Source organism: Staurois parvus, unplaced genomic scaffold (genome assembly GCF_062004578.1).
Source record: "Staurois parvus isolate SC_StPar_1 unplaced genomic scaffold, SC_StPar_1.0 ptg000106l, whole genome shotgun sequence".
Taxonomy (NCBI): domain Eukaryota; kingdom Metazoa; phylum Chordata; class Amphibia; order Anura; family Ranidae; genus Staurois; species Staurois parvus.
Genome location: NW_028317902.1, coordinates 685007 through 711514, shown reverse-complemented (window position 1 = coordinate 711514; position 26508 = coordinate 685007). Strand labels below are relative to the sequence as shown.

Below are 26508 nucleotides of genomic sequence, written 5' to 3'. Positions count from 1 at the left end.
AAAATAAGGGGAGAATCAGAGAAGACTGGATCAAACAGTTTTTTCACACATTGCAGAGGATTAACCCCTTAGGTTCCATAGTGAGTATAGCAAACATGCTCTACTACATATACAGACTGACTTTACTGCTGTGGGTTTAGTAACATTTTAAGACCAGTCTCTTCTGCTCTCTATCCTTGGACAGGGTGACAGGTCTTGTATCAGCCCCCTCCAGTAGTTTTCTGAAGGCAGTGCACTGTAGGGTTCGCAAAGAAATTTGGCATACATTTGGTGGATTTATATGCTTTGTTGCTATAAGGGATATATTTAAATAAAAATTTTTATGTGCTGTCAATTCAGCCCTAACTTTGAAAGAAAGCCTCAAGCTGAAAGCCACAAGAGTCGGAGGAGGTATAGTTTAAGAACTTGGCATGCTGTTTTGTTTCATTAGATTACTGCATTAATCACATGAAAATGAAGCAATCTAGGATTAAGGGCCATTTTGACTGGCTTTTGTTTGCATCTGATGGGGTTTGTAGCCCCACACAAGTCTATAGTATAAGAATACAAAATTTGCTTGAATCAAGTTAAAATGAAATTAATTAAAAATCAAGTCAGAAGAAGGTCATTTGCTGGTCCGATGTCAACTATGTCATCTCATTGCCTCAATTTCTGCCTCTGTTCCTGATCCTCTTGGAGTTTAGTTTGTTCCCACCCCCTTGGAGTTTTCCACTTAGTTGAATTCCTCACTATGGAGAATAAAGACCAACAGAGTGGGAGTCTGCTTGTAATAGCCACTGCAGGTATGCAGACCCATGAACTCAAAAGATGTACAATATACAATGCTGTGAGGTGGCATATCTCTGCACCATCTATGTAAAAAACTGAAATATCAATTTTGGTTTGAGGAATCTTTTGATATCAGTTACATGTAGAGTTTTCTTTTGATTTAAGTAGTATGGTGCTCTGTGGAAACCTAAATCTAGTATCAACGGGATTATGTGGCATAAGCAGACCTGGGAGTATTTAATTGAAATCTCGGTCTGTGTATTATATGCCATCAACAGTGAAAGGTAGATTGATGTTAACAGTTTTTTTTCTTGGTATAAGGCAAGAATCTCCCTTTGGGTGAAAATTTGTAGAGTTACAGTGTGACAGATCCAACCAGGACAGGGGCTTTTGGAGGTGATTAGGGGCTAGCCTTCTGCCCACTGATTATGGCCCATGCAGAGAGAAAATCATTCTCTAATGATGGAAAACAATATGATAAACGCTGAGAGTGAAGCTTGGATTGATTCTCTGCATGGAGACGGTGAGTCTTCCCTTCCCTACAGTGGATGAAGGGATGTGGTATTGATCTTGTACAGGTTGGTGGTCAGAGGAAGTATGGTGGCCCTCATGCGGACTGGGTTGGAGAAGCTCCTCTATTTGGGACAGAAATATTTATCAACAATCTCCTTCAATACATTTATGAAGATAAGCTAATTCCACTTTTCAGACTGTTGTAATATTATATTGTATAGAGGACCTTCTTCAACTCAGTCTGCATGAGGGCTACCATACTTCCTCTGACCACCAACCTGCACAAGATCAACACCACATCCCTCCCTCCACTCCAGAAGGGAAGATTCACCATCTCCATGCAGAGAATCAATCCAAGCTTTGCTCTTAGCGTTCATTACGCTGTTGTCCATCATTAGAGACTGATTTGCTCTCTGCATGGGCCATATTCAGTGGGCAGAAGGTTAGCCCCTAGTCCCCTCCAAAAGCCCCTGTCCCGGTTGGGTCTGTCACATACAGTATATAAAGTCATTCATGGAGTGAGTTGGGAAAAGTCAAGCAACAAATAGTTATGTTTTTTCTTGTTGCCTGCTGTTTTCTGTACAGCAGTGTACAGACCCTCCATCTCACCCAGTATGAACTAAAGGTAAGAGGCATCCAAGAAAATGTTGCACATTTGGCATATGTAATACTATATCTCAGTTACAAATTTACAACCTGCATTCTAAACTGAAATGAAAGTCCTTTCAATGCATTATCACTTTTATAGTATCATTCCATATCTGTAACTAAAATATAACCAGATACACACTTTAAGCTGGTAGAGGGTCAGTGAATGTAACAGTAAAAATCATACAAAAGGTAGTTGTGAGTGTACCGGACTTAGAGGGTGCCTAATTAAATTTCATTAAAGAAACAACCATATGTAAAAAAAGTTAATGCATCTCTATTATAAAGATATAAAAAAACAGAAAGATGAATAAAAACAAATGTAGGCTGAAAATTTTTCCCAAAGACTTATTCTCTCCTGAACATAATTCAACCAATGTAGACATGTAGTGCAATCATCAACATTTAATTTCCTCAGGGGCATGGATTGAACCTCCGTGTCTAAGTATATAGGCATACATCAAACCATTATACCAAACAATAATATCTGAATACAGAAAGATTTTTTTTTTTTTATCAGTGTCAGATGTATTGAGTTGGACAACTTACAGTATGGGTAAGAGGTACAGTACATGACAGCCAGTCTACAAATGTTTAAAAACAACCTAGTCCATTCAGTCCTGTGACGGTCAGGCCCACAAAGGGAAAGGGGGAAAGGGTACATGCAGAGACTCCTCAGGCTGAAGAGATGCTGAAAAACACATTTAATGCAAAGAAAAAAACCTCAACTTTGCTAATTTATCATGACCAAAAAATCCTCATAAATTATCTAATTAAAAAAAATATTGAAATATATTAAGAAAGGAAAAGGGAAAAAACATGAAAAATAACCTTAAACACCCCAGGCAAGAAGTCTATCTCAGAACATGGCTGACTGCACCCGGTCCACCTGGAAAGAAGCAGTGACAGCCACTCTCCAGGACAAATACATTTATATCCATAAGCCTTATTAAACATGGAACATGCATAAGGTCAATGAATCTTTTTTACAATCCCTTAATCTTAATGGAATATCCCTCCAAAAAAGACTGAAAACTAACAGCCTCATTCAACCCAGGAGGGGCACTTGCTTTCAACCTAAAAATTCATATTTTTGGTATAATGTTTTGATGTGTGCCTTTATACATTCTGTCTTTGACACTAATGTTCAATCCAATTCCCCGAAGAAGACAGACACTTGAAACTCAGAATTGACAATGAAATGTTGATGATAGAACCTTCAACATTGGTTGACTTATGTTCAAGAGAGAATAAGTGTCTGTGACAAATTTCCAGCCTACATTTGCTTTTATTAATCTCTCTGGTTTTTAATGTCATCATATTAAAGATGTGTTAACTTTTTTATCATATAGTTGTGTAATTGTGCCCTTAAAATGTTACGAAACCCACACCAGTAAAATTAGTCTGTATATGCAGTAAAGCATGCTTGTTATACCGACTGTGGAACTTCAGGGTTAATCCTCCGCATTGTGTTAAAAGGCCGTTTGATCCTGTATTCTCTGATCCTCCTCTTCTTCCACAGTTCCCAATCCATACTTACCTGATCCTCCGAGCGCAAGACCTTCCCCCCTCATGCTATCAGTCTTGTGAATGGGCTGTTCCTGATGTCACCATTTCCATAGACCAGATCTGGATGTGAGGATGGCAGGAACAGTCCACTACTGGACATGGGGGAGTGCCGTTTTCCAGTGAATCAGAGGACATGGAAAGTATAGCTTTTCCATGAACCCCTAGACAAAACAAGCAGTTAACTCATGCAGTGTGGGCACAGCCCCTCTGCATGAGAAAATGCAAATTTTGACTGAAGCTCTTCTTTAAAGTCCCATACACCCATACCTACCTTTTCTACATAAATTCTGGGATGCTGAAACCATTGATACTCTCAAGTCACACTCAACACATTCTATTTTGAACATAAAAAAATATATTAGGTGTCAATAATTATATTTGAAATTAAACATGTGTTGACCATACCAAAGAGTTTTCTTTAACTAGCTGAAATGAAAGATGTTTGCTTATTGGGATGTGATTATTTATGCATGTTTGAATGTGGTCTGAGATCTTTGCCAAAGGGCCAATAGGTCTGAATGAAATAGTTTATCTGTGAAGTAACTATCATGGAGGGCGTTTAGTCAAATGTACGTGTTCAGTAATCTGCCGTGTTGATGTGTGTTAACGCCAGATGTTCATGTCACTAGTATGTTATCATGTAATACATAGATGTCATCCTGTTTGCAGCAAGAATAGGAGGACACAAAGCCTGTCCATGTGAAACATGTTGTCACCTGTTGAATCTGCCTAGTCACTGCAGTGTAATGCTGTTGTCCACACCACTGGATAGTAGTGCTGATGTGTGTCCCTGTTGCAGTGTCATTGCACTGTGTGTCTTTAAGTCTTAAGTATTTTGTAAGAGTGCCTCCATGTACACACAGAACTGTCTAATCAGAGGGACCAACAGCAGCCCAATTCTTTTTATCACATGTTCTAGCACTATACTACTAGCGATACCCATACACATAAGAGACCTGTCATCTTGAACTAAACAGGAGATTGGACGTCCATGGTATAAAAATAACCACAACAGTTAACCCTAATGCACTGGACATTTCCAGACACTTGCCCATTGTACTCCTTACTTATTACAGATACTTTCACTAGTATTTCATTGGGAAATAAGTGTTATATAAATTCTGTAATATACAAAATTGTAAACACTGCTAGACTTATAAAATACTTGTGTAAGCTCTTGTGAACAGGGCTCCTTTAATCCTCTTATCTTGAATTATATTATTATTATTTCCCTTTATTTTGTAAAGCGCTATGCAAGCTGTTGGTGCAGTATAAATCCTGTATATATTAATAATAATAATCTATTTATCTGGTTATTTCATAGTAACTTTGCAAAGTATGTTGTAAACCTAAACACCTACAAGTTCAGGCCCCTTTTTACCCTTGTATTTATTTATGATGTGTATGCTCCTAAATAAATTGTTCATTGCTTAGGAAAATTTCAAGATAAAATCACAAATTAGTTATAAAAAATCTATTAGACTTTTTGAATCATATCTAAACCCAAAAAGACAAATGTGATCTATTGAAGCTTACGAGTCCTTAGATGTGATGACTGGATTAGCATCCTTTTTCAGATGGTCTTTATTTTATTTTCATCTGAACTTTGACAATAATGCATTTCCTGTTCTATGGTGACAATGCTTACTCGGTACCTTTTATCTAAAGAGGAGCAGCATAGTCACTTTAGGCCACTTTTCTGATTTGGAATACCTCTCCTTCTCCTCATCACTATTACATAGAGGTATTTTGCTGTATAGTTCACAGAACATAGCTGAGAAAGCTGATAATGTTGTCTAAGATTTTAATTCAATGTGGAGGAAATTTGAAGGACACAAGTTTTCTGACAAAAGTAACAGGTATTTTTCAAAAGTTATACTTACTGTTTAAAAACAAGCCCACTACATCTAAGTACTTGTAAGCTGAAATATACTACATTTTTGTTCTTTAGTTTAATTGTAAGTGCTGTTATATCAAAATATAAATTAAATATATGAACGTAAATGTAACTCCTACCAATATTTTTTATTCTAGTTTTGGTCAGAGTAACTAGTAGTCACATTCAACTGGACTTGTTCTGCAATGTTGATGGCATTGCGTAGTTTATGCAAGCCACTCTTTCAGTTCTGAAATTGCCTGGATAAGCTATGACATGCCTTCAACATTCCAGAACAAGTAAAGTTAAATGTGACTTACTATTACTAAATATACCTTGACCCTAATAAATGAGAACCTTCACACACATACAGTATACAATGACCTGGATAATTATGAACCTCACATACATATACCATGACCTGGATAAATGAGAACCTTCACATACATATACCATGACCTGTATAAATGAGAACATTAACATACATATACCATGACCTGGATGAGAATCTTCACATACATATACAATGACCTGGATAAATGAGAACCTTCACATACATATACCATGACCTGGATAAATAAGAACTTTCACATACATATACCATGACTTGGATAAATGAGAACCTTCACATACATATACCATGACTTGGATGAGAACCTTCACATACATATACCATGACTTGGATAAATGAGAACCTTCACATACATATACCATGACTTGGATAAAAGAGAACCTTCACATACATATACCATGACTTGGATAAATAAGAACTTTCACATACATATACCATGAACTGGATACATGAGAATCTTCACAAACAAATACCATGACCTGGATAAATGAGAACCTTCACATGCATACTGTACAGTATACCATGACCTAGATAAATGAGAACCTTCACATACAGTATACCATAACCTGGATAAATGAGAACCTTCAAATACAGTATACCATAACCTGGATAAATGAGAACCTTCAAATATATATACCATGACTTGCATAAATGAGAATCGTCACACACATTTTGGATAGAGTAAAACTTAGAACCTCTGTGAGGTTTAAATTTTTCTCTGTGGCCCTCACTTCCAGTGTAGCCCTCATAGGAAGATAATTTGGATAATCTTCCTATGAGGGCTACAGAAAAAAATTAAAACTGAAGAGAACCTCTAACCTTTTGAAGACTCTATTCTGATCATAATTCCTACATCTTCTATAAACTTTTTGAAAATATAATTTAAAATCAAAGTTTAAATATGTATCTTAAATCTCAATACAAATATTTAAATCTTATTCCATAAACCTTTATATAAAATAAATTTAAAATTGTGTAGATCTGGGCAAGGTGTCCCTCTTTACATAATATTCATTCTAATTCTGCAACAGGAGACAAAACACCAGTGACATTCTTGGCACAGTGATGGCACTGGTTTCTACATTGATAGGCTAAGCATCGATTTGGTTCAAAAAGTGGTTGCCCCCCATGTGTTTTGTGATGGGTACACGTTAAACATCCTTTTTTGATTAGCTTTTGAGTGGACAATTGACCTTGATGTGCCTCACTGCAGTAGACATTTGAAATTCTTTGATTCCAAACCTTATAAAAATAGTTTTACTCCTTGAATCCTCTTGATGCATACAGCAGCAGTGGCTATATTTTCTAGTGACTTGTAGAATGGAATATCTGGCATTGACCCCGGAGTGGGTGGCCCTGTGCCACAAGGGAACAGTATGTGATCTTGAAAGCTGGTCCCATGAGCTGGCTGTGTCTTTGTTTTCAGGAGCCAGAGGTTAGAGAGTATAGCAGGGAGCAGCTCCCTAATCAAGGCTGCTACATATCCGAGGAGATGCTGGAACGTCCAGCATCAGTGAGAGCTTCTTCTATGCCACGCCTGGCGGAGAACCCCCAGGTAAAAAAAAGTCAATACTATCACTATCTCACCTTTTTGACCCTTTTGCTTTGCAAACACTTTTTTATTACTAGTTTTAGATTAGAGGTGCACAGCCTATGGATGGAACCCCAAGCTCCAGAACCTACTTTTGGGAGCTTTTGACTGAATACAGTATATATGGGTGAGAATAACCTTTGTGGAAGTCATGTAACATGGCTTTATCCTAAAAGGTGCATTAGATGCTTGGGGGCCAGCTGTAATGGTTGAGCACCATTGGATTAGGAAATCTCCAGCCACAACACCTAGATCATTTACATTGTCTGGTTTTGACTTATCAGCTTCTCTAATGCCTTTGTGCCAAATGCTAATCCACAGTCACAAGCATGCACCTTGTTGCTTTCCCTGTTTGTCTATTTGCTAGTTTTGATCAATTATCATTTCATTTGTTTTGCTTGTTTATGTTGTTTTTATATTTGTTTGTTTTGTTTTGCAGAATGTTTTTTTTCCATAGGTTTTTTTTTTTGTAACTTTCTGAAGGGTATTTCGAAAATTTTATCCTAAAATTTTGATATTTCTTTTTTTATTAAAGGGGAACTGTAATAATAGTAATAATAATAAAAGTAATGCATTTAATGCTCAACTCCAGACCCATTTTTTTCTTTTAAGTTTTGGATAGAGTGGGGAAGACTTAAAATACCTTTCAGATTCTATATTTTCGTACGTGACTCCAATAGTGAGATTTTTTTCTCACTTCCTGTCTCTGTGCCATTCATACAAGAAATGGGGATGCTCTAGTCACGAGTCACTGGACAGGAAAGCACACACAATAAGAAAAACATAATCCTTTCCTTGCCCCATGTTTGTGTTCCTTTTGGAGAGATTTTCAATCACTTTCCCACCTGACATCTTCCCAATAGGAACACAGATGACAACAAAATACTAACAGTAGCTTTAGCCCTTCCCGGCTTTATCCAAAACAGAAAAAAGTGTTTCTCTTGCATTGTGCTGTAACATGTCCTGTACATGTACAGCATTTTTTCTCCATTGGTGGGGTAAGTTTACATTTGCTTTACTTTATAAATATAATAGTTCCCTTTTAAGCCTTACATTGATTAAACAGATATTCTAGGACAAACTGGTAAGCTCCTTCTTATACATTTGTTCAGCAACATGTTAAAGTGATACTAAAAGATAACATTTTTTGGGTTAAAAGTAAGATGTTATACTTACAGTACCTACTCTGTGCAATGATATTTCACAGAATGGTCCATTACCTCCTCTTTGGCAGTCCCCCTCCTCCCAGTTCCTCCTTATCAAGTCAGGTGCTATGGAAGCACCCGTGCTCCCAAGCAGGGCTATGTGCATCCATAGACATAAACAGAGCTGGAATGCCATGCCATTGATCCCTGCTCACAGGAGTTTGACTGACAGCAGCAGGAATCTACTGGTTTCGATGCTCTCAGTGTCTCCTATGAGGCCAGGAAGTGGGGAGAGTGCTGCAGGACTGGAGCGCAGACCAGAGTCAGGTAAGTGTTTAGGGATTGCAAAAACAATGGAAGAAAGGACGCACCAGCCTAGTGCATTACCTGAGAATAGAATTTTTATTAAAACAGCAAAATATATACTCGCAAACAAATATGTGTGAAAAATATCATGATCTCAAAGTGACCAGGTCACTAGGTCAACTCCCAAACCTCAAGAAGACCCTCAAATGGCTGACGCGTTTCAAGAGACAGCCCCCTCTTCCTCAGACCTGTACTGTTCATATCATCCCACAACTCTTGAGCGCAGGGGACTTTTCTCTGTTTTTTCCAAGTGTTTAGGGATGGGGTGGATAGAACAGGTAGTAGGGTATTTTCTACCTTAATGCAGGGAATGCATTAAGGTAAGAAATGTTTTGACTTTAGAACCAATTTAAAGTCAGCCTTTGGCACCCCTTGTGTTAGAAGTAGTGGTTTCATAATTTGCCTGCAGTGTCCCTGCAAGTGAATTTTGGAGTTGCAGATAACATTCAGATATAAAGGCATTTTGTGAGCGCTATTTTATCTTGGAACTAAACCCTCTTATCCTTTCATTCTCAGATGATGGTGTCATCTTACCCCCTATTTAAATCTGCAGATGCCATAGTGCTGCACGTGACGAGCTATGACACCATCTATTTGAGGGCTCAAAAGTTTGGATGAGAGTTGACATAAGCACACTGGCATCTGTGACAGTTATCATCAGAGGCATGCCCTGAATATAGCATTAGCCAGTTCAAATCTTCCTTAAAAGAGAAGTATGGGGTTGGGGTTTTTTCCCTCATTATACTTACCTAGGTGGTTGCAGCATCAGTCCGGTGGTTCTCATCTGTCCCCCGCCAGCTCTAAGGGTGAGAACTCAGCAATACCATGACCGATGATCGCTGAGTTCTCTTCTCCACTCTGAGCAGAGAGCAGGACTGTCAGTCACCGCTGGCTGCTCAGCCTCCCCAGCATTCACTGGACTGCTGGGTTGTGGTGGGGGAGGAGCGGCTGGCTCAGGGTTTCAGCACTTCGCTGAGAGGCTGCTCTAGGTACCGCTCCAGATTCTGGAGTGGATACCGACTATGAAGTCGGCATCTTTCCCCAGCCTGGACCGGCTGAGTGATGTCAGCCGACAGCGGACTTCAGAATGCTGTCAGATGAGAACGGGTCACAGGAGTGCAGAACGAACTGCACTTTTGTGATCCACATGAGAAGTACAGCCAAAAGAGCTTTGGCTGTATTTCTCCTTTAAAGTATGGTGTACACACTATTCTGCTCTAGAAGATTCTATAAATTCTATCATTTTAATGCTCAGAAATGTACTCAAAATTGTCAATAGATTGTATTTAGAGATCTTAAAGGATAAGTTCATCTTTTGAAAAAAATATTTAAAAAATGGTAAAAGATGTGCATTTATTATTTTTTGCTGCAGGAGCCTTGAAAGCATTGCACCAGCCATCGGAAGATCGCTGGTGCCATGAAGGTCTACTGCAGATCTGTCAATATATCTGTTTGCCCATTCGGGATGTACGAGTAAGCAGATATACTGACAGGAAAACTGAATGAACTACCACGGCGCTCTACAGTGCTGTGGTAGTTCATTGAGAAATACAAGCCGACAGCCTCTAAGGCTGTCGGGACTTGTAGTTTCTCATTCACAGAGGAGTGACGTGGCCGGGCAGGCGGAACCCTTCACAGCCACATTTTCTTTCAATTTGACAGCTAGCGGAGAGGAGAAAATTCCCCGCTAGTTGTCAAAGCGGAGGATAAGTGGGGAGCGGGGGCCGGTGCTTTCATAACAAGATACATGTTACACCCTTACTATGGGTGTAACATGCAACCTGTTATGAAAAGTGAACTTATCCTTTAACAGATCCACCATTTAGTTAACTTAAATTTAAAGTTTTTCTTTTTTATTGTCTGCTGAGCAAATGAGAACAGGCTCAATGTTTCCCAACAGAAAGGTTTCAGCTTCCATTTATCCTAGAATACCCTGTTATCTATTATTCTTTATATGAATTATTTTATGCATATTTTTATTTGTATATAAAACAAGTTTATTTTGTCCCTTTACCTGCATATATAAAGCTGCATTTACCAGCCTGGCACAAACTGCAGCAACTTTGTGCAGTAATCCACAGAAGCCAGTGACAGGCAAATTAAAGTTGATTTGTCGTTGGTTGCTGTGGGTCACAAAACATGGTTGCTTTTAGCTTTATGTTATAAGACTCCTAGAGGCAAATAATATAGTAACAGGTAACAGATATAACATGTGACTGTACTTCTCAAAGGATTGAATGCTTACAATAGGTAGACAGTGTTTTGCCAAATTGTAAAAATGAAACTGTACAGTATATTGCACTTTAAACTGTCCCTTCTATATGTGGCTGACTCAGCTTTTACACCAATACCCATGACTGTCTTTTATCCCTGTCTTTGCGCCAGACCAAAAGATGAGTCCAAATTAATTTATTGATGTTGCATTAAAAGAAAGCAAACACATTTCAGGGGTCAAAGGAACTCACCCTTCATCAGGGCTACAATAAAACATAATATAATGTAAAAATTATTGTGGAAGGTTGAGTGACCTGATCCCCCCTGCCCCTTTCCTCCTCAGCTTCTGGATCTCCTCCCTCTTTTCTATATAAATTAGGGTCTCCAAAATGACTGGCTTCTTAGTTTGACTGCTGATGCAGACACTGCTAGTCAGGGATCCTACTCCAGCAATCAGCTCCTCTGCACAGAGATTTTCCTCTCATTACACTTGGTTGTACTTATCTGTTTTTTACAATTCTTACATAAATATCCATACATTTTTCCATTGACACGGATTCAAACAGGAAAGCCTTTCTTTGAGTACATTAAGCCCTGGTTCACACTAATGCGGTGTGGAATTTGCAGCGTTTTTAGTGCGAATTCCGCACCGCATCAGAATTGCACCCCGTTCATGTAAACCGCTGCGGGTGTGTATGTTAAGTTAACAACACCCCGAAAGCGGTCTGCAAAATGCAGTGCGATGTGCAGAATCGGATCGCATAGGTGTGAATATCTATGTGATCCAATTCTAGTGCAGATCCTTAAAACGGTCCTGCACATTTTTGGTGCGGTGCGAATAGAGCCATACAAAATGTATAACTACAATCACACCGCACACAAATCGCACGTGATTTGCACTAGAATGCGGTGTGGTTCCTGTGTGAATCACATGCGATATACCGCACCGCACTGATGTGAACCCTCCTTCAAGGTTCTCATTTTTAACTGAAGATATGCATAAGCCACTCTCATGTCTCACTCATGTTCCAAATCACTGTTTTTGAAAAGTCTCTGAGGGTCTTCAAAATGGCAGCAATTTCTTTCTCCCTGAGCTTGTAGCACGGTCCACGTATAGTATTTACAGTATGGGCATTTTTTTTGGTATAGCTTTCATATGCATTTTTTTTGGTATAACTTCCATATGCAGCATTTTTGTGTACCAGTTTATTTAAATTATGTATTTTTTTCAGTTTTAGACATACACTTATTTATATGTAGATTTTGTTTTCTCTGATGATTGTTATATTAGGGTTTTGTTGTGTTGTTTTTTTTCCCCATTACTTTTTCCATGCGTATTGTTTCAGCTATAAAGTTAATGGTGCAATGGCATCTACTTACCATGTAGAATCCGATATTTATTTTGAAAATTAATGCATTGCACCTTATCACATAATCTGATATTCTCTCATCTCTTCATTTCATTGCATGTATACATGTTTGTGAATATGTGAGCATTTTTGGATACACACATGTGCACGTATGTTATCCATGATGTTTTACGATTATTAGGCTCATGATTTTTACATTATATTATGTAAAATGTATATATTATAATATTGCAGCCCTGATGAAGGGGGAGTTCATTTGACCCCCAAAACGTGTTGGCTGTCATTTTAACACAACATCAATAAATGAATTTGGACTCTTATCTTTTGGTCTTCCATATGTGCACACTTTTTCCTGGTAACCTGCTGGAGTACTTACAGTAGGGTGGCCTTGCCTTTTCTGAGCAGCCTAGCCTGATCCACTGAACCACTGAGCTCCTCAAGTGTTTTATTTACCTTCCTACTACCTAATTTAAACTTGTATCAAAGTCCCAGCACCTCTTGGATGCCCTTTTTATCCCTGTTTTGGCATACAGGCCAGGCAGCTCCAACCACACTTTTTCTTTAAAGGCCATGTATAGCGGTTTTATATATTTTTTTATATATTATGGTCAGGATTAGATAAAAATCTAAAACAGGTCAGGCAAATAGAATGTATTGCTTATGAGCCTATGAATATTATATGGTTTTCTATCACTCAGTAGGTGGAGCTCTTAGCTCACTTTCATTTATTCTATATTTTCTATGTTTGTTTTTTTTTTTTTTTACAATAAAGTAGTTTAATGAACTTAAAAGCTCAAGCTGACACACAGGGTTGATTTACTGAAACTGGAGCATGAAAATCTGGTGCAGCTGTGCATGGTAGCCAATCAGCTTCTAACTTCAGTTGGTTCAATTAAGCTATGACAAAACAGCCTGAAAGCGAATTGTTTTCTATGCAGAGCTACACCAGACTTTGCACGCTCTAGTTTTAGTAAATCAACCACACAAAGACTTGAATTAGAGCAGTAACTCATCTCAGTGGCTCATCCCTGAAAGATAAGCTTTGTCTGGCATTTCAATCAGAGAATGTATACCTCAAAGCAAGCTGCTATTATGCTACCTCTTTATACAACCCATAGTACTCTAAAAATAACATTTTCATGTATTAAATGTTTATTTATGAAATAAAGGTTGTGTATACTGTAAAAAAAAGGAAATTCCATTTTCTATACAGCTTTCATTTTACAGTTTGGCATCTTTATGTTAAGGAATAATATTGGAAAAGTACAGTTCAGCCATTCATTTCTTTCAAACAATCCCTTATAGAAGTAGAAATGTATTTCTGTGCAGATATTTTCTTCTTTTTTGTCTCCTTCTGGCCTTACAGGTCCTGGCTGATGTGAGTTCCATGCGGCGCTCTTTCTCCACCACTGCTGATAAGAGAGCACGCAGTTCCTGGCTGGATGATTTCTCATTAGATAGAGGCGGTATGGATAGCTACAAGCAGCAACGGCGAAGTTATCACACTTCTTTAAGGCTATCCACCCACAGAATGAATTCTGACACAGGTTGGTCAGGACTGCATACAGAGGTTCACAGAAGATATTCATATCCTTAAATCTGAGCATTTATATATTAAAAGTACACTTTTTAATCCAGTTATGTATTCACTAGAAATCATTCAGGCTTGATTCACACTTGCACTTGTGTTGCATTTTTAAACGTTGTTGACATGCGTTTCATGATGCACTGATATGTGTTGCCCAAAGCCTTTTTTAATGTACATCGATGGGTGAAAAAATTAACATGTCTCTATTTTCCCAGTGGGTGTCATCATGCTGCACATATGTGAACTAGCACTTATAAAAACAGTGGCACATACACTATATTGCCAAAAGTATTGGGATGCCGGCCTTTACATGCATATGTACTTTAATGGCATCCCAGTCTTAGTCCGTAAGGTTCAATATTGAGTTGGCCCATCCTTTGCAGCTATAACAGTTTCAATTCTTCTGGGAAGGCTGTCCACAAGGTTTAAGAGTGTGTCTATGGCAGAAGTATCCAAACTGCTGCCTTGGGGCCAGATGTGGCCCTTTGCTTGCCTTTATCTGGCCCTTGGAGCACTATTTCTCTCACTGATACAAGGAACTATTCCTCTCATTGACATCAACAATGGGGCATAATGCCTGTCACTGATACCAATAATAGGGCACTATTCCTCCTACTGACACCAACAATAGGGCACTATTTCTCCCACTGACACCAATGATGAGGCACTATTCCCTACACTGACACCAATGATGAGGCACTATTCCCCCCACTGACACTAATGATGTGTCAGGGATCCCGTCGCCGTGCAGCGATGCAACGGCGATGGATCCCCTTGAGTCACGGCGGTGCTAGTACGCTGGCGCGGGAGCGTGCAGCCGTGCATGCGTGGTAGCGCGGAAGACTCACGCATGCGCAGTAGCGCACACGTCACGTCTGGCGGGCTATTTAAACCTACTTCAGATGGAAATCACTGCCTTCTAGTCTAAATACGTTCCTGCATACATTTTCCTGATTCTGATCCTGATACCTGTATTCTGTATACCCGCCTAAGAAACAACTCCGCCTGCACCGACCCCGGCTATCCCTGACCATTCTTCTGCCTGCTCCTCTTGTACTTTTCTGCCCGCTTGTTACCGACCCGGCCTGCCTGACTCTGCTGTATTACTCTGCCTGCACCTGCACCTGACCTGCGTTCTGTCAGCTACCATATCCATCTAACGCTACACCCATGGCTCTGCATCTGGCCTGCATCCGGACCACCGCTATACCTGTCAGTCACCGCATCCACGCACTGGTGCTCGGTCCCAAGTTCCGCACCAACTGCCGCCACACCTGCTTGCTGCTGCACCTATGTCCCTGCACCCGCACCTGGCTTGTGTCCGGACCTCCTGGGTCTACACGGCACTCCTGCCCCTCTTGGCTCTGTGCCCATTCCCACCTTCAGGGGTTCCGAGCGAGAGTTGCAAGAGGACGCCCTCTCTCCACTTCAGGCTCCCCAACCAGGTACGTGACATGATGGGCCACTGTTCCTGCCACTGACATCAATGATGGACCACTGTTCCTCCCACTGACACCAATGATGGGGCACTATTTATCCCACTGACACCAATGATTGGGCACTATTTGTCCCCCTGACACCAATGATGGGCCACTATTTGTCCCAATGACACCAGTGATGGGCCACTATTCGTCCCACTGACACCAGTGATGGGCCACTATTCGTCCAATTGACACCAATGATGGGCCACTATTCTTCCCACTGTCACCAACAATGGGGCCCTATTCCTCCCATTGACACCAAGGATGAGGTACTATTCCAGCCACTGATACCAATGATGAGGCAGTATTCCCGCCACTGACACAAATGATGAGCCACTATTCCTGCCAATGACACCAATGATACCATTATACTAACAATGGGACAATATGCCCCCCCACTAATACCAATAATGGGGGCGCTCTTTACTCCCATGGATGCGAGGTTATTTTCTACTCACGCTGGACACAGTCAGGCCCCCCCCCAAAGTCTGAAGTACAGTAAACTGGCCGTTTGTTTAGAAAGTTTGGAGACCTCTGGTCTATGGGAATATTTGACCATTCTTTCAGAAGTGCATTTGTGAGGTCAGGCACTGATGTCGGATGAGAAGGCCTGGCTCGCAGTCTCTGCTCTAATTCATCTCAAAGGTGTTCTATCGGGTTGAGGTCAGGCCAGTCAAGTTCCTCCACCCCATACTTGCTCATCCATGTCTTTATGGACACGTCAATTGAATTGCCAGACAGAGAAGCGTGATTGTCACTCCAGAGAACATGTCTCTACTGCTCTAGAGTCCAGTAGCGGCGTGCTTTACACCACTGCATACACCGCTTTGCTTTGCAGTTGGTGATGTAGGGGGCTTGGTTGCAGCCCTTCGTCCATGGGAATCCATTCCATGAAGCTCTCTATGCTGTTATGCTATACTGTTTTTGTGCTAATGTGAAGGCCACACAAAGTTTGGAGGTCTTTAGCTACTGACTCTGCAGACAGTTGGTGACTTCTGTGCACTGTGCGTTCAGCATGCGCTGACCCCCCTCTGTCATTTTACGTGGCCTACCACTTTTTGGCTGAGTTGCTGTTGCTCCCACTTTGTTAGTGGTATTATAATAGTTGACCGTGGAATATTAGCAAGAAAATTTCACTGATGAACGTATTGCACAGGTAGCAACCTATCACAGGACCACACTTGAATTCACAGAGCTTTTGAGAGCGACCCATTCTTTCACATTTGTAGAATCAGTCTGCATGCCTAGGTGCTTGATTTTATACACCTGTGGCCATGGAGGTGATTTGAACACCAGAATCCAATGATTTGGAGGAGTGTCCCAATACTTTTGGCATTATAGTGTATGGCAGACAACCCACTGAAAATCATGCAAACCCTTTGGACATGTTATCTCAACATTTGAAGTAGAAAGCATAGTAATAGTACTGAGCAACTTAGAGATCTAGTTACTAATCTACAAAAAGATTATATTTAATACAATAATACAAATATGTAAGTAAAGAATGTATAAGGGTTCATGCACACTAGGAGCAGAAAAAAATGCCTCTGGCAGAAAAAGCGGCAGAAAAAATGCTCATAGTAGATCATATTGCACAAGAGTTTATAGATATTTGCTTTTATAGGTGTTTTTTTCCAAAACATTCCCCTTTGCTCATTTTTCAGTGTACACCTCAAAACACTGAACTCTCCTAAATGCCGCGTTTATGCATGTTTTAGCTTTTTTTTTTCTACCTGAAAACTCCTCTCAAAAATGCATTTGTGATTGTTTCTTTTTCTGCCTTTAAACTCTTCTCTTGAAATATGTCTCCAAACACCTTAATGTGCATGGACACATAGGCTAACATTGAGTTGCTTGTACAGGCAGGAGAACCCCCCCCCCCCCCCAAAAAAAAACTCCTGTAGAAGCAGCGTGAAAAAAGTGCAGTATCTCGTCATTGGGTCTATTTATAAATGTTTTCACACAGGAATCACATAACCTTCACCAAAGACTCACATGTTTTTCTAATTGGATTGAATTGGAATCCAGTGGAATCTTGTCTGAAAACATTTATAAATAGACCCTCTATATTTTCCCTTTATAGTCAATCTCTCTAGACCAGGGGTCCTCAAACTACAACTCGTGGGCCACATGCGGCCCGTCGAGCACATTCATCCGGTCCGCTGGCAGGGGACATTAAGTACAGGGACGGGCTGGGGGCTGCTGTCTCTTACCTGGCTCCAGTCCCACGACGATCCAGTCCAGGATGCGCAGCTCCTTCACTCCGGCCGCTCCCTCACTCGATGTCAGCGCTACCGCTCGGCTCCGCCTCCTCACCGGTGATTGGGCGCCAGTATTGTAGCTCAGGAAAGGCACACAGGCGGCCAATCACCGTCGAGGAGGCAGAGCCGAGCGGCCCCACGAAAATCAAGGGAGGGAGAGGCCGAAGTGAAGGAAGGAGGACAGCTGACCGCCCGGTAAGTGTGCCGTGCAGATGGTACTACTGCAACCAGGTATGCTGGCTGCAGCAGCACCATGCTGGAACAGGGGTCGGCTAGGTAAGTGTCATTGCTGTCAGTGGGAGGAATAGTGCCCCATCATTGGTGTCACTGATAATAATGATGGGGCATTATTCCTCCCACTGACAGCAATGATGGGGCACTATTCCCCCCACTGACACCAACGATGGGGCACTATTCCTCCCCCCCCACTGACACCAATGATGGGGCACTATTACTCTCACTGACACCAATGATGGGGCACTATTCCTCCCCGCACTGACATCAACGATGGGGCACTATTCCTCCCTGCACTGACACCAACGATGGGGCACTATTCCTCCCCCCACTGACACCAACGATGGGGCACTATTCCAACCCCCCCCCCCCCACTGGCACCAATGACATACTATTCCTGCCACTGACACCAATGATGGGACACTATTCCTCCCACTGACACCAATGATGGGGCACTATTCCCCCCACTGACACCAACGATGGGGCACTATTCCTCCCCCCCCACTGACACCAATGATGGGGCACTATTACTCTCACTGACACCAATGATGGGGCACTATTCCTCCCCGCACTGACATCAACGATGGGGCACTATTCCTCCCTGCACTGACACCAACGATGGGGCACTATTCCTCCCCCCACTGACACCAACGATGGGGCACTATTCCAACCCCCCCCCCCACTGGCACCAATGACATACTATTCCTGCCACTGACACCAATGATGGGACACTATTCCTCCCACTGACACCAATGATGGGACACTATTCCTCACACTGACACCAATGATGGGACACTATGCTTCCCAATGACACCAATGATGGGGCACGATTCCTCCCACTGATACCAATGATGAGGCACTATTCCTCCCACTAACACCAATGATGGTGCACGATTCTTCCCACTGACACCAATGATGGAGCACTATTCCTCTCACTGACACCAATGATGGGGCACAATTCCTCCCACTGACACCAGTGATGGGGCACTATTCCTCCCACTGACACCAATGATGTGGCACTATTCTTCCCACTGACACCAATGGTGGGGCACTATTCCTCCCACTGACACCAATGATGGGACACTATTCTTCCCACTGACACCAATGATGGGACACTATATAGCTCCATAAGACACACTTGGGGGGAAATGTCTGTGCGTCTTATAGAGCGGCCAGCCCAGTATTCCCACCGCCGTTGTATGTCCGCAGTCTCTGAACAAATGCGGACAACAGTACAGGAGATGACCATAGTTTTTTTTTTTAAAAACTATAGTCCGGCCCTCCAACGGTCTGAGGGACAGTGAAAGTTTAAAAAGTTTAAAAATTTTGAGGACCCCTGCTCTAGACTATCAAATAAACATATGTAACTCATATGCATTCAGACAAAATGCCCTTAAATAATGTAAAATAAATGTTTCTAAATAACTTATTTTAATGATTTTATTACTGTTTTTATGAAGCATTGGTGGCCTGCAAGGATTTAAATGCCAGCTTCTGGGGAAGGGATAGCAGTAGGCAGGGGCAGACTGGCAACTCATGGGGCCCCCAGGCAATAGGGGATCATGGGGCCTCTGTGTCCTGGCCCAAACTCAAAAAAGCCTATGAAAAAGGTACCAGGGGCATCTCATGGGGCCCCCTACTGACCCCGGGCACTCGGGCAGTGCCCGAGTTTCCAAATGGTCAGTCCACCCCTGGCAGTAGGCACTCCACAACATCTTGCAACATATCTTCTAAGATTCTTTGTAATAAACCATGCGCCAGCCACCATCCACTGTCCCACATTAACCAGTTGCTTCTTGCCCCACATCAAACGATGGGTAGGAATGAGTTTTTCCTCAGTGCTAACAAGGCTGGGAGAAATATGGGTTTAAGACATGGTTCCAAAGGCTGACTAAATGTCAGGGCCTGCTACTAGTTATGGGTATTAGATTGCCTCAATTCTAATCCACCACTAATGTCTCGCAGGTCGCTTAGATACTCATCGTTCAGGAGGAAGAGAACGAGGTCGTTCTAAGGAGAGGAAACATCTTTTATCTCCTGATCCCTCCCGTTGCAATTCTGAAGAAAGGAGTCCACAGGCTGCATGTGAACACCGTGACCACCAGCTGTCCCCCAGCCACATGCACAGCAGCGTGCAGGTTAGAGTTAAAGACATCTGTAAATCAACCATTTGAATTGCAATACAAGGAGATGGGTATATAACGATAATAAAACTACTACATATATATATATATATATATATATATATATATATATATATATATATATACACATTCAACTGGTATCAGCAGCAGTGAACCATGCAGAAGACCGTCTAAGCAATACTGTCCTGCAATTTTGTTCAGGAAGGCTGAAAACAAACAGCTTCAATATAGGATGGCCTTAGCAAGTCTATAGCATAAAATAAACAAAACATCTGCTCATCCATGCACGTTACTAAACTCAGATCAGTTCCTATCACCTCAACAGGGTGTCCCTTAACAGGTCACTCCCAAAACAAACAGGAAGTACAAGTTCATCTTTAGTGTTCTGTCAGTGCTCAGCCTTTTCACCCAGCAGCAGGCTCCTACAGCAGAGAGAGAATCCTAAGTCGTCAGACAGCCCACATATTTAAAGGCCTGTAGACAGCTGAGACTAATAACGAATAAATAATTCTCAGAAAACAAGTTTTTTTTTACTATCAGTCATAAATCCTGGAGCCCCTCACCATGTGTAGGTAACAAACCTATTTGACATATACACCTGTCCACAATCCTTCCAGGCAGTACCTCACATTTTATATACTGTATGTTTCCAAATATCGGCATGCATCAAACCACTAGATCATTTTGATATGTAAGCTTTTCTTCATCATCACTTGAAATTGCTTGCACTCGATTTCACTACATATTAGGAAATAAGTACATCGGGGACAGAATTAGCCTAGAGCCCATGAGGTCCAACATAGATTCTATTCCGATTTCTTTACCAAATGGGATTTATATTGCACTCCACTTTCTTAGACAGTAACACCCCAAAAAAGACTGAAAGGGAAAATCAAAGTTTTTAGTATTAGATATAAGTAAGGCCCACACAGTTATATTTTTTCGTATTAGGGCATAGTGAATCTTTACAGCTTCATCACATTAAGCAATCTGTAATGCATGCCTTTTTCTGCATTATGCACATATGCATTTGGGGTACATTTTTTTTTGCTTACAGACTTTTATTGAGAATAGGCAACGTACAAACAAGTGATGTCAAAGACGTCCAAAGCGTAAGGTTACATAAAACAGTTGTTAGATAACAAAGAAGCCACTCAAAATTACATCTTGTAGGCATAGAAAGTGCTTTTTAAGTTTGGTTCTGAAAATAAAGCCTAAAGGTAACATAGGGGCAAAAAGGCCAGAGGAGAAGGAATACAAGCCACTAATTAAATTAGAGATTGGATTATGAAAATAACTGTCTACATTTACACCAAATATCCCACTGTTTATGAAAAAAGGCATAGTATGATGCAAAGTATGATAAATATGCTCCACGAGAATAATAGCATCGAATCTATCTTTGATGAACACAACGGGAACGGCAGGTGATTTTCAATGAAAGGCAACAGCCAGTAAGTAGCAACGCAAGCTGTGTTTATCAGCCTTTTAGAGGAGTGAGAAGCTTCAAATATGGGAGCAAACAACAGGCAGTTAGCTATAAATAATGTAAGAGGGTGACCTACCAACTTAGAGGCCAACTCATTTATCTTGTGCCAAAGTGGGGTAATTTTATCGCAAGACCAAAATGTGTGTAACACATGAAGTTTGGTGGGGGTTAAGTACCATTTGGTAAATACTTTCAAAGCAGTTTCCCTTATTTTTAGGGATTGGTACATTTGCAAAATTTATTGTTAAGGATATCCCATTCAGCAGGAGTAAGGGTCAGATTTTTCTCACTTTCCCATTGTATCATATAGTCTAATTGATAGGCGGGGTCATCGGTAGTCAGGTACTGATACAGATCAGAAATAAGGCCTTTACCTCTCCATTTGTTGTGGCAAATAGACTCATATAAGGTTAGGAATGAGGATCTTGTGATGGAGTAAAGGATGGGATAAAAGGGTTTAATTTGAGAGTATCAAAATTGCTCAAGACCTAGACCATGGGCAAGGTATGCAAAAGTAACAAAAGAAGAATTGTATTGTAGTTATGTCCAGGAAATAGGATCATTATGTACCCACCATTCAAATTGTTCTGGGCTAGGATAAGCTGCCACTTTTAATGAGTGGCACAGCATTTCAGCAAAAATATAATACTGTGTGGTACCATGCAACGTATAATCTCCAGCCAGAAGCAGTATTATTATAAAAATGCTTCCTTACCTTGTGCAAAAATGCTGCCTTTTGTTTAAATTGTCGATTTTTACACATTTTATTTTTTCTTTCCCTAATGAGCCCTTTATGCTTTCCTTTTCACATGCACTCAGGTTTCTGCGACTGGGTGCTGCTGATTTCTCCTAGTCGTATCTCTTTTTCATATATCTTCCTGAAGCAGAAGAGTATTGATGGGCGTACATCACCGCTCCTTTTGTGGGTGGGTACAGTTTCCACAGTACTCATCATAATCTGTCCACAGCCACTGATTGGCAGTGTTTGCCCTTCTGTGTTGGTGTCTACTAATAAGCAACAATTAGCCCACAGCAGCACCCACCTCTCCAGTCTATTTCCAGTGAATTATGGAAAATGTAGTTCAGATTTTCTCCAGGAAACACTTTGAATGTGGTATACACAGTCTGCCTCAATTCTACCCCCTGGAGACCAGACACACTACACTTTATACATGAAGAGGATAACATTGCCAGAAACAAAAACAGGAATATATTAAAAAGTATGGCAATAATCGGAAACTTTTAAGTATGTTTTTTATATGCATGTGGAAAGGGAGCTGGGGGTAAAAGGTGGGCAGGGTCTCGGAAATCAGCTTTAAAGCCCAACTGCAATCAGAACCTTTTTTTTTGTTTTTTTTATTTTTTTTGTAGTTTTTGATAGAGTGGGAAAAGGTTAGTACTTTTGTTGTGTTTTTACTGCTATTCAGAAGTTTTTATTATGTTGCATGGTACAGAAAAGTATTATCTTTGCTGAAATGCTATGCCACTCATTGAAAGTGGCACCCCTTCATTCCCGGCAGCTTATTGTGGGCCAGAACAATTTGAATGGTGGGTACATAATGATCTTATTACTGTCTCAGTAACAATGGTTTTATTCCCTTTATTAAAAAACTGAAAACCCTCTCTTAATGTCACCTATGGATCCTATTCTCATATCTAATTCATAACCTTTTTTTATGTATTCTTGATTTAAAGATTATAAAATTTTACATTGCAGAGAAAACATATAGATAAATGTGTGCAATAAACAACAGTAACATGTAAATGAATATTACAGTTCAATATTTTCATATTACAGTCAACAGTAATATGAAAATGTATCGTAGCATGGACAATGAAAAAACACACTGTACAACTGAGGAAGGGGAAAGCTAAGGAGGATGGAGATATTCTGTATTTAAGCAGAATATTCAGTATGGATCAAGAATAACGTTAAAAACAGGAGGGGGTGGAAGGGAAGTTAAAAAAAAAAAATGTGATCCAAATGGGAAGACATCCAGGTCTATGTATATAAGAGACATCATATAAGTGATGAGCGATATAACGTGTGATCTTAAAGAATATGTAAACCCAATATTTCATAGTTCTGATTTGTGCCTGCTGTACCAGTTACTTGTATGTAAAAGTATCCTGATCTCTTTGTATTGCTTCCTTTGTGTGAAATACCTGATGATCCTCCCAGTCCCTCTGCTTTCCTATTAAAAACTGACCACAGTAGGCATGATAGCACAGCATAGTCAGTTTTCTGGCTGTGCTGGGAACTCAGTGTGCTCTCCTCCAATGATCAAACTTGTCCTGACATGCCCCCCTACACAGCCATTTACTGGGAAGCTCGGTGTTCTGCTGTTTCCCTTCCCCCATCTCTCTATGCAGCTGAGAACAAAGGTTATGTGATCTCTTATAAAAAAGGTAAAAAAAGTATTTATAACACTGGTCAACACACTTTTTCTGGCATAAGTTATTACAACGGTTTTAAGGTAATTTTGGGGTGCTGATTCCAAATCAGTTTTTGTCTATCACATCAGGTTTTTGAGATATCAAATATTGCATTTTCAATAAAAACAACAAAGGTATGCTCATATACGAATAGCTATACAGGCATACATACAAGAATAAGATAAGATACAATATACAATAATAATAAAACAAACATTTAATGAGCCATAGCAGTTGTGAGTGACTGCATATCAATGTGAGTGAATGCATATTACCAGGTAAGAATTGAATTGTGAAGATAAGAAAAATATGTACAAAAAGGTCATTCACAATAGTTATGTTACATCTGCATAAACAACCTCTTCTTTGATGATTTCCAATGTACAGCTTGTGGAATGTCTCTCATCAAGAACCAGCAGTAATCGGCCATCATATTTGAGTCCCATCGGCCTTGGCAACGTTCCTCCATAACTTTAATGTCTTGATGAAAGCATTCACCTTGCTCTTTGCTTACATGACCCATGTTCTCTGAAAACTGGGCCAAGTGACTATGTAAGTAGTGAACCTTGATGCTCATTCTACATCCAAGTGCTTGGCAACTCAAGAGCAGCTCCTCCACAATCTCTCGATAGTTGTCCGCTTTCCTGTTCCGAAGGAAAATCCGCACCACATCAGAGAATGCATTCCAAGCTCTAGCCTCTGCCACAGTCATTGTTGTAACAAAGTGTGGATCTCTGATGAGTGTTCTTATTTGAGGGACATCAAATAATCCTGCCTTTTTCTTCTCGGCACTGAGACTTGAAAAGGTTGAACATATATAGCTGAAGCAATCTCCAGAGCTTTGACGAATTGCTTCATTAACCCAAGTTTTATGTGCAGTGGGGGAAATACAATTTTATCCCTATCAACCAGAGGCTCATTCTTGATGTTCTTGTCACCAGGTGTCAAACTGATTCTTGGTGGCCAGTTCTTTTTAACCCAGTGTTCTAATGTAGCCCTACTGTCCCAGTAGCACAGGAAACAAGGGTATTTGGTGTGACCTCCTTGCAGAAGGAGGAAAATATTAAATAAATGTAGATATCTACATAAAATGATATTATAAACACACTATCCTAAAAATACAGCACCGTATTTTAACACTAAGGCAGTCACTGACTCGCAACAACTTGCAATCATAAGTGACAAAGAGTTAATTTTGGGTAAAATCAATGAAAATGGGGTATGCCGATAGCATAAAAATGAGATGTGAGAGAGCAAATATGAGATCATATTTGGAATCAGCACCCTGAAATTAGTCTAAAACAGCTGCAAAAATCCAGGCCAGAATATGTTTATTTTTTATTTTTTGACCAGTTTAATTACTTTTATATCTATATACAAATGTTTTGCCTTTCAATTCTATTTTAAACTAAATGGGTTGTTTTACAAGGGGGTTTACATACTTTAATCTCAGATCATGAAATATTCAGTTAAATAAAAATGTACTGTATATGAAATGGTCTTTATTACAGTGAGGGCAAATCTTTTTAACCTGCTTGGCGGTATGATTCTTTCCGATTTTTTGTGCTGAAAGCGGTACCATTTTTTTGCATGGAAATATGTAGTTTTTTATTGTAGGCTGTAATTTTTAGGAATAACTCACTGAAATCTGTACGAACAAGAATCTATTAAACATTCCGGATATGATAAAATTTGAAACATGAAATCATAAATTATAATTTAATAAATAATCATAAAAAATAATAATATAATAATAATAAATTTAATTCAATAATATAATCAAACCAAAAACACTGAAATTTGAAATACAGAGGCAAATTCGCACATCGCTGAGCAAAGTCGCAAAATCGTTTTCAGTGTCTGATGACGAATTTCCCCACGAATCATTATCACTCAATTCTGCAAGTGGTTCTGATTTACTATCGCTGTTCTAAAACCGCTTTTGACATAAAGGGACGCTTTTTGGACGCCATGGACTTTTCTAAGTTTCCAGGCAGAAAGAACATTCAAAATGCAGGCAGGGGACAGGACAAAGCAGTAGGGACAAAATATATGTGAAATGCACTGAAACAGCAATGACAGCAAAAATGACATTTTTTAAAAATTTCAAATTTCCCGCTGGTTCCGGCACCCGTATGTCCCGACGTCATAGGGACCGGAACACGGAAGCCGGATGCCGGCATCGGCCAGAGGAGATGGCCGGGGACACATCGCGGGAGCGAAGGACAAGGTAAGTGCTGCAGGGACCCCCAGAGCAACGCCGCATGCTAAGCCCGAGTGTAGCTTGGTATAGAAATTTTACCCCGAGCTACACTCGGGATTACCGCTAAGGAGGTTAACAAAGCCACAAGATAGTAGTAAAAAAAACCTGATAGGGGTTCTAATCCTCCCCCACTCTACCCAAAATGAAAAAAAAGAAGTTGTGGGTGGACATAAACTTTAAAAATGGTTGAAGATCAGAGA

General features: G+C 40.4%; 1 protein-coding gene across 8 annotated transcripts in view; it reads left to right on the top strand.

Moving 5' to 3' along the window:
* CACNA1E (calcium voltage-gated channel subunit alpha1 E) overlaps nt 1-26508 on the top strand; it is a 1021369-nt gene that overhangs the window by 988093 nt on the left and 6768 nt on the right. For 6 of the 8 annotated variants that reach the window (XM_089671472.1, XM_089671468.1, XM_089671469.1 and 3 more), the window contains 3 exons: nt 7153-7281; nt 13779-13959; nt 19942-20114. In XM_089671472.1, the coding sequence (XP_089527598.1) occupies nt 7153-7281; nt 13779-13959; nt 19942-20114 (483 nt within the window). The remainder of the gene's footprint in view (nt 1-7152; nt 7282-13778; nt 13960-19941; nt 20115-26508) is intronic. The other 2 variants (XM_089671475.1, XM_089671471.1) reach the window with 1 other exon arrangement.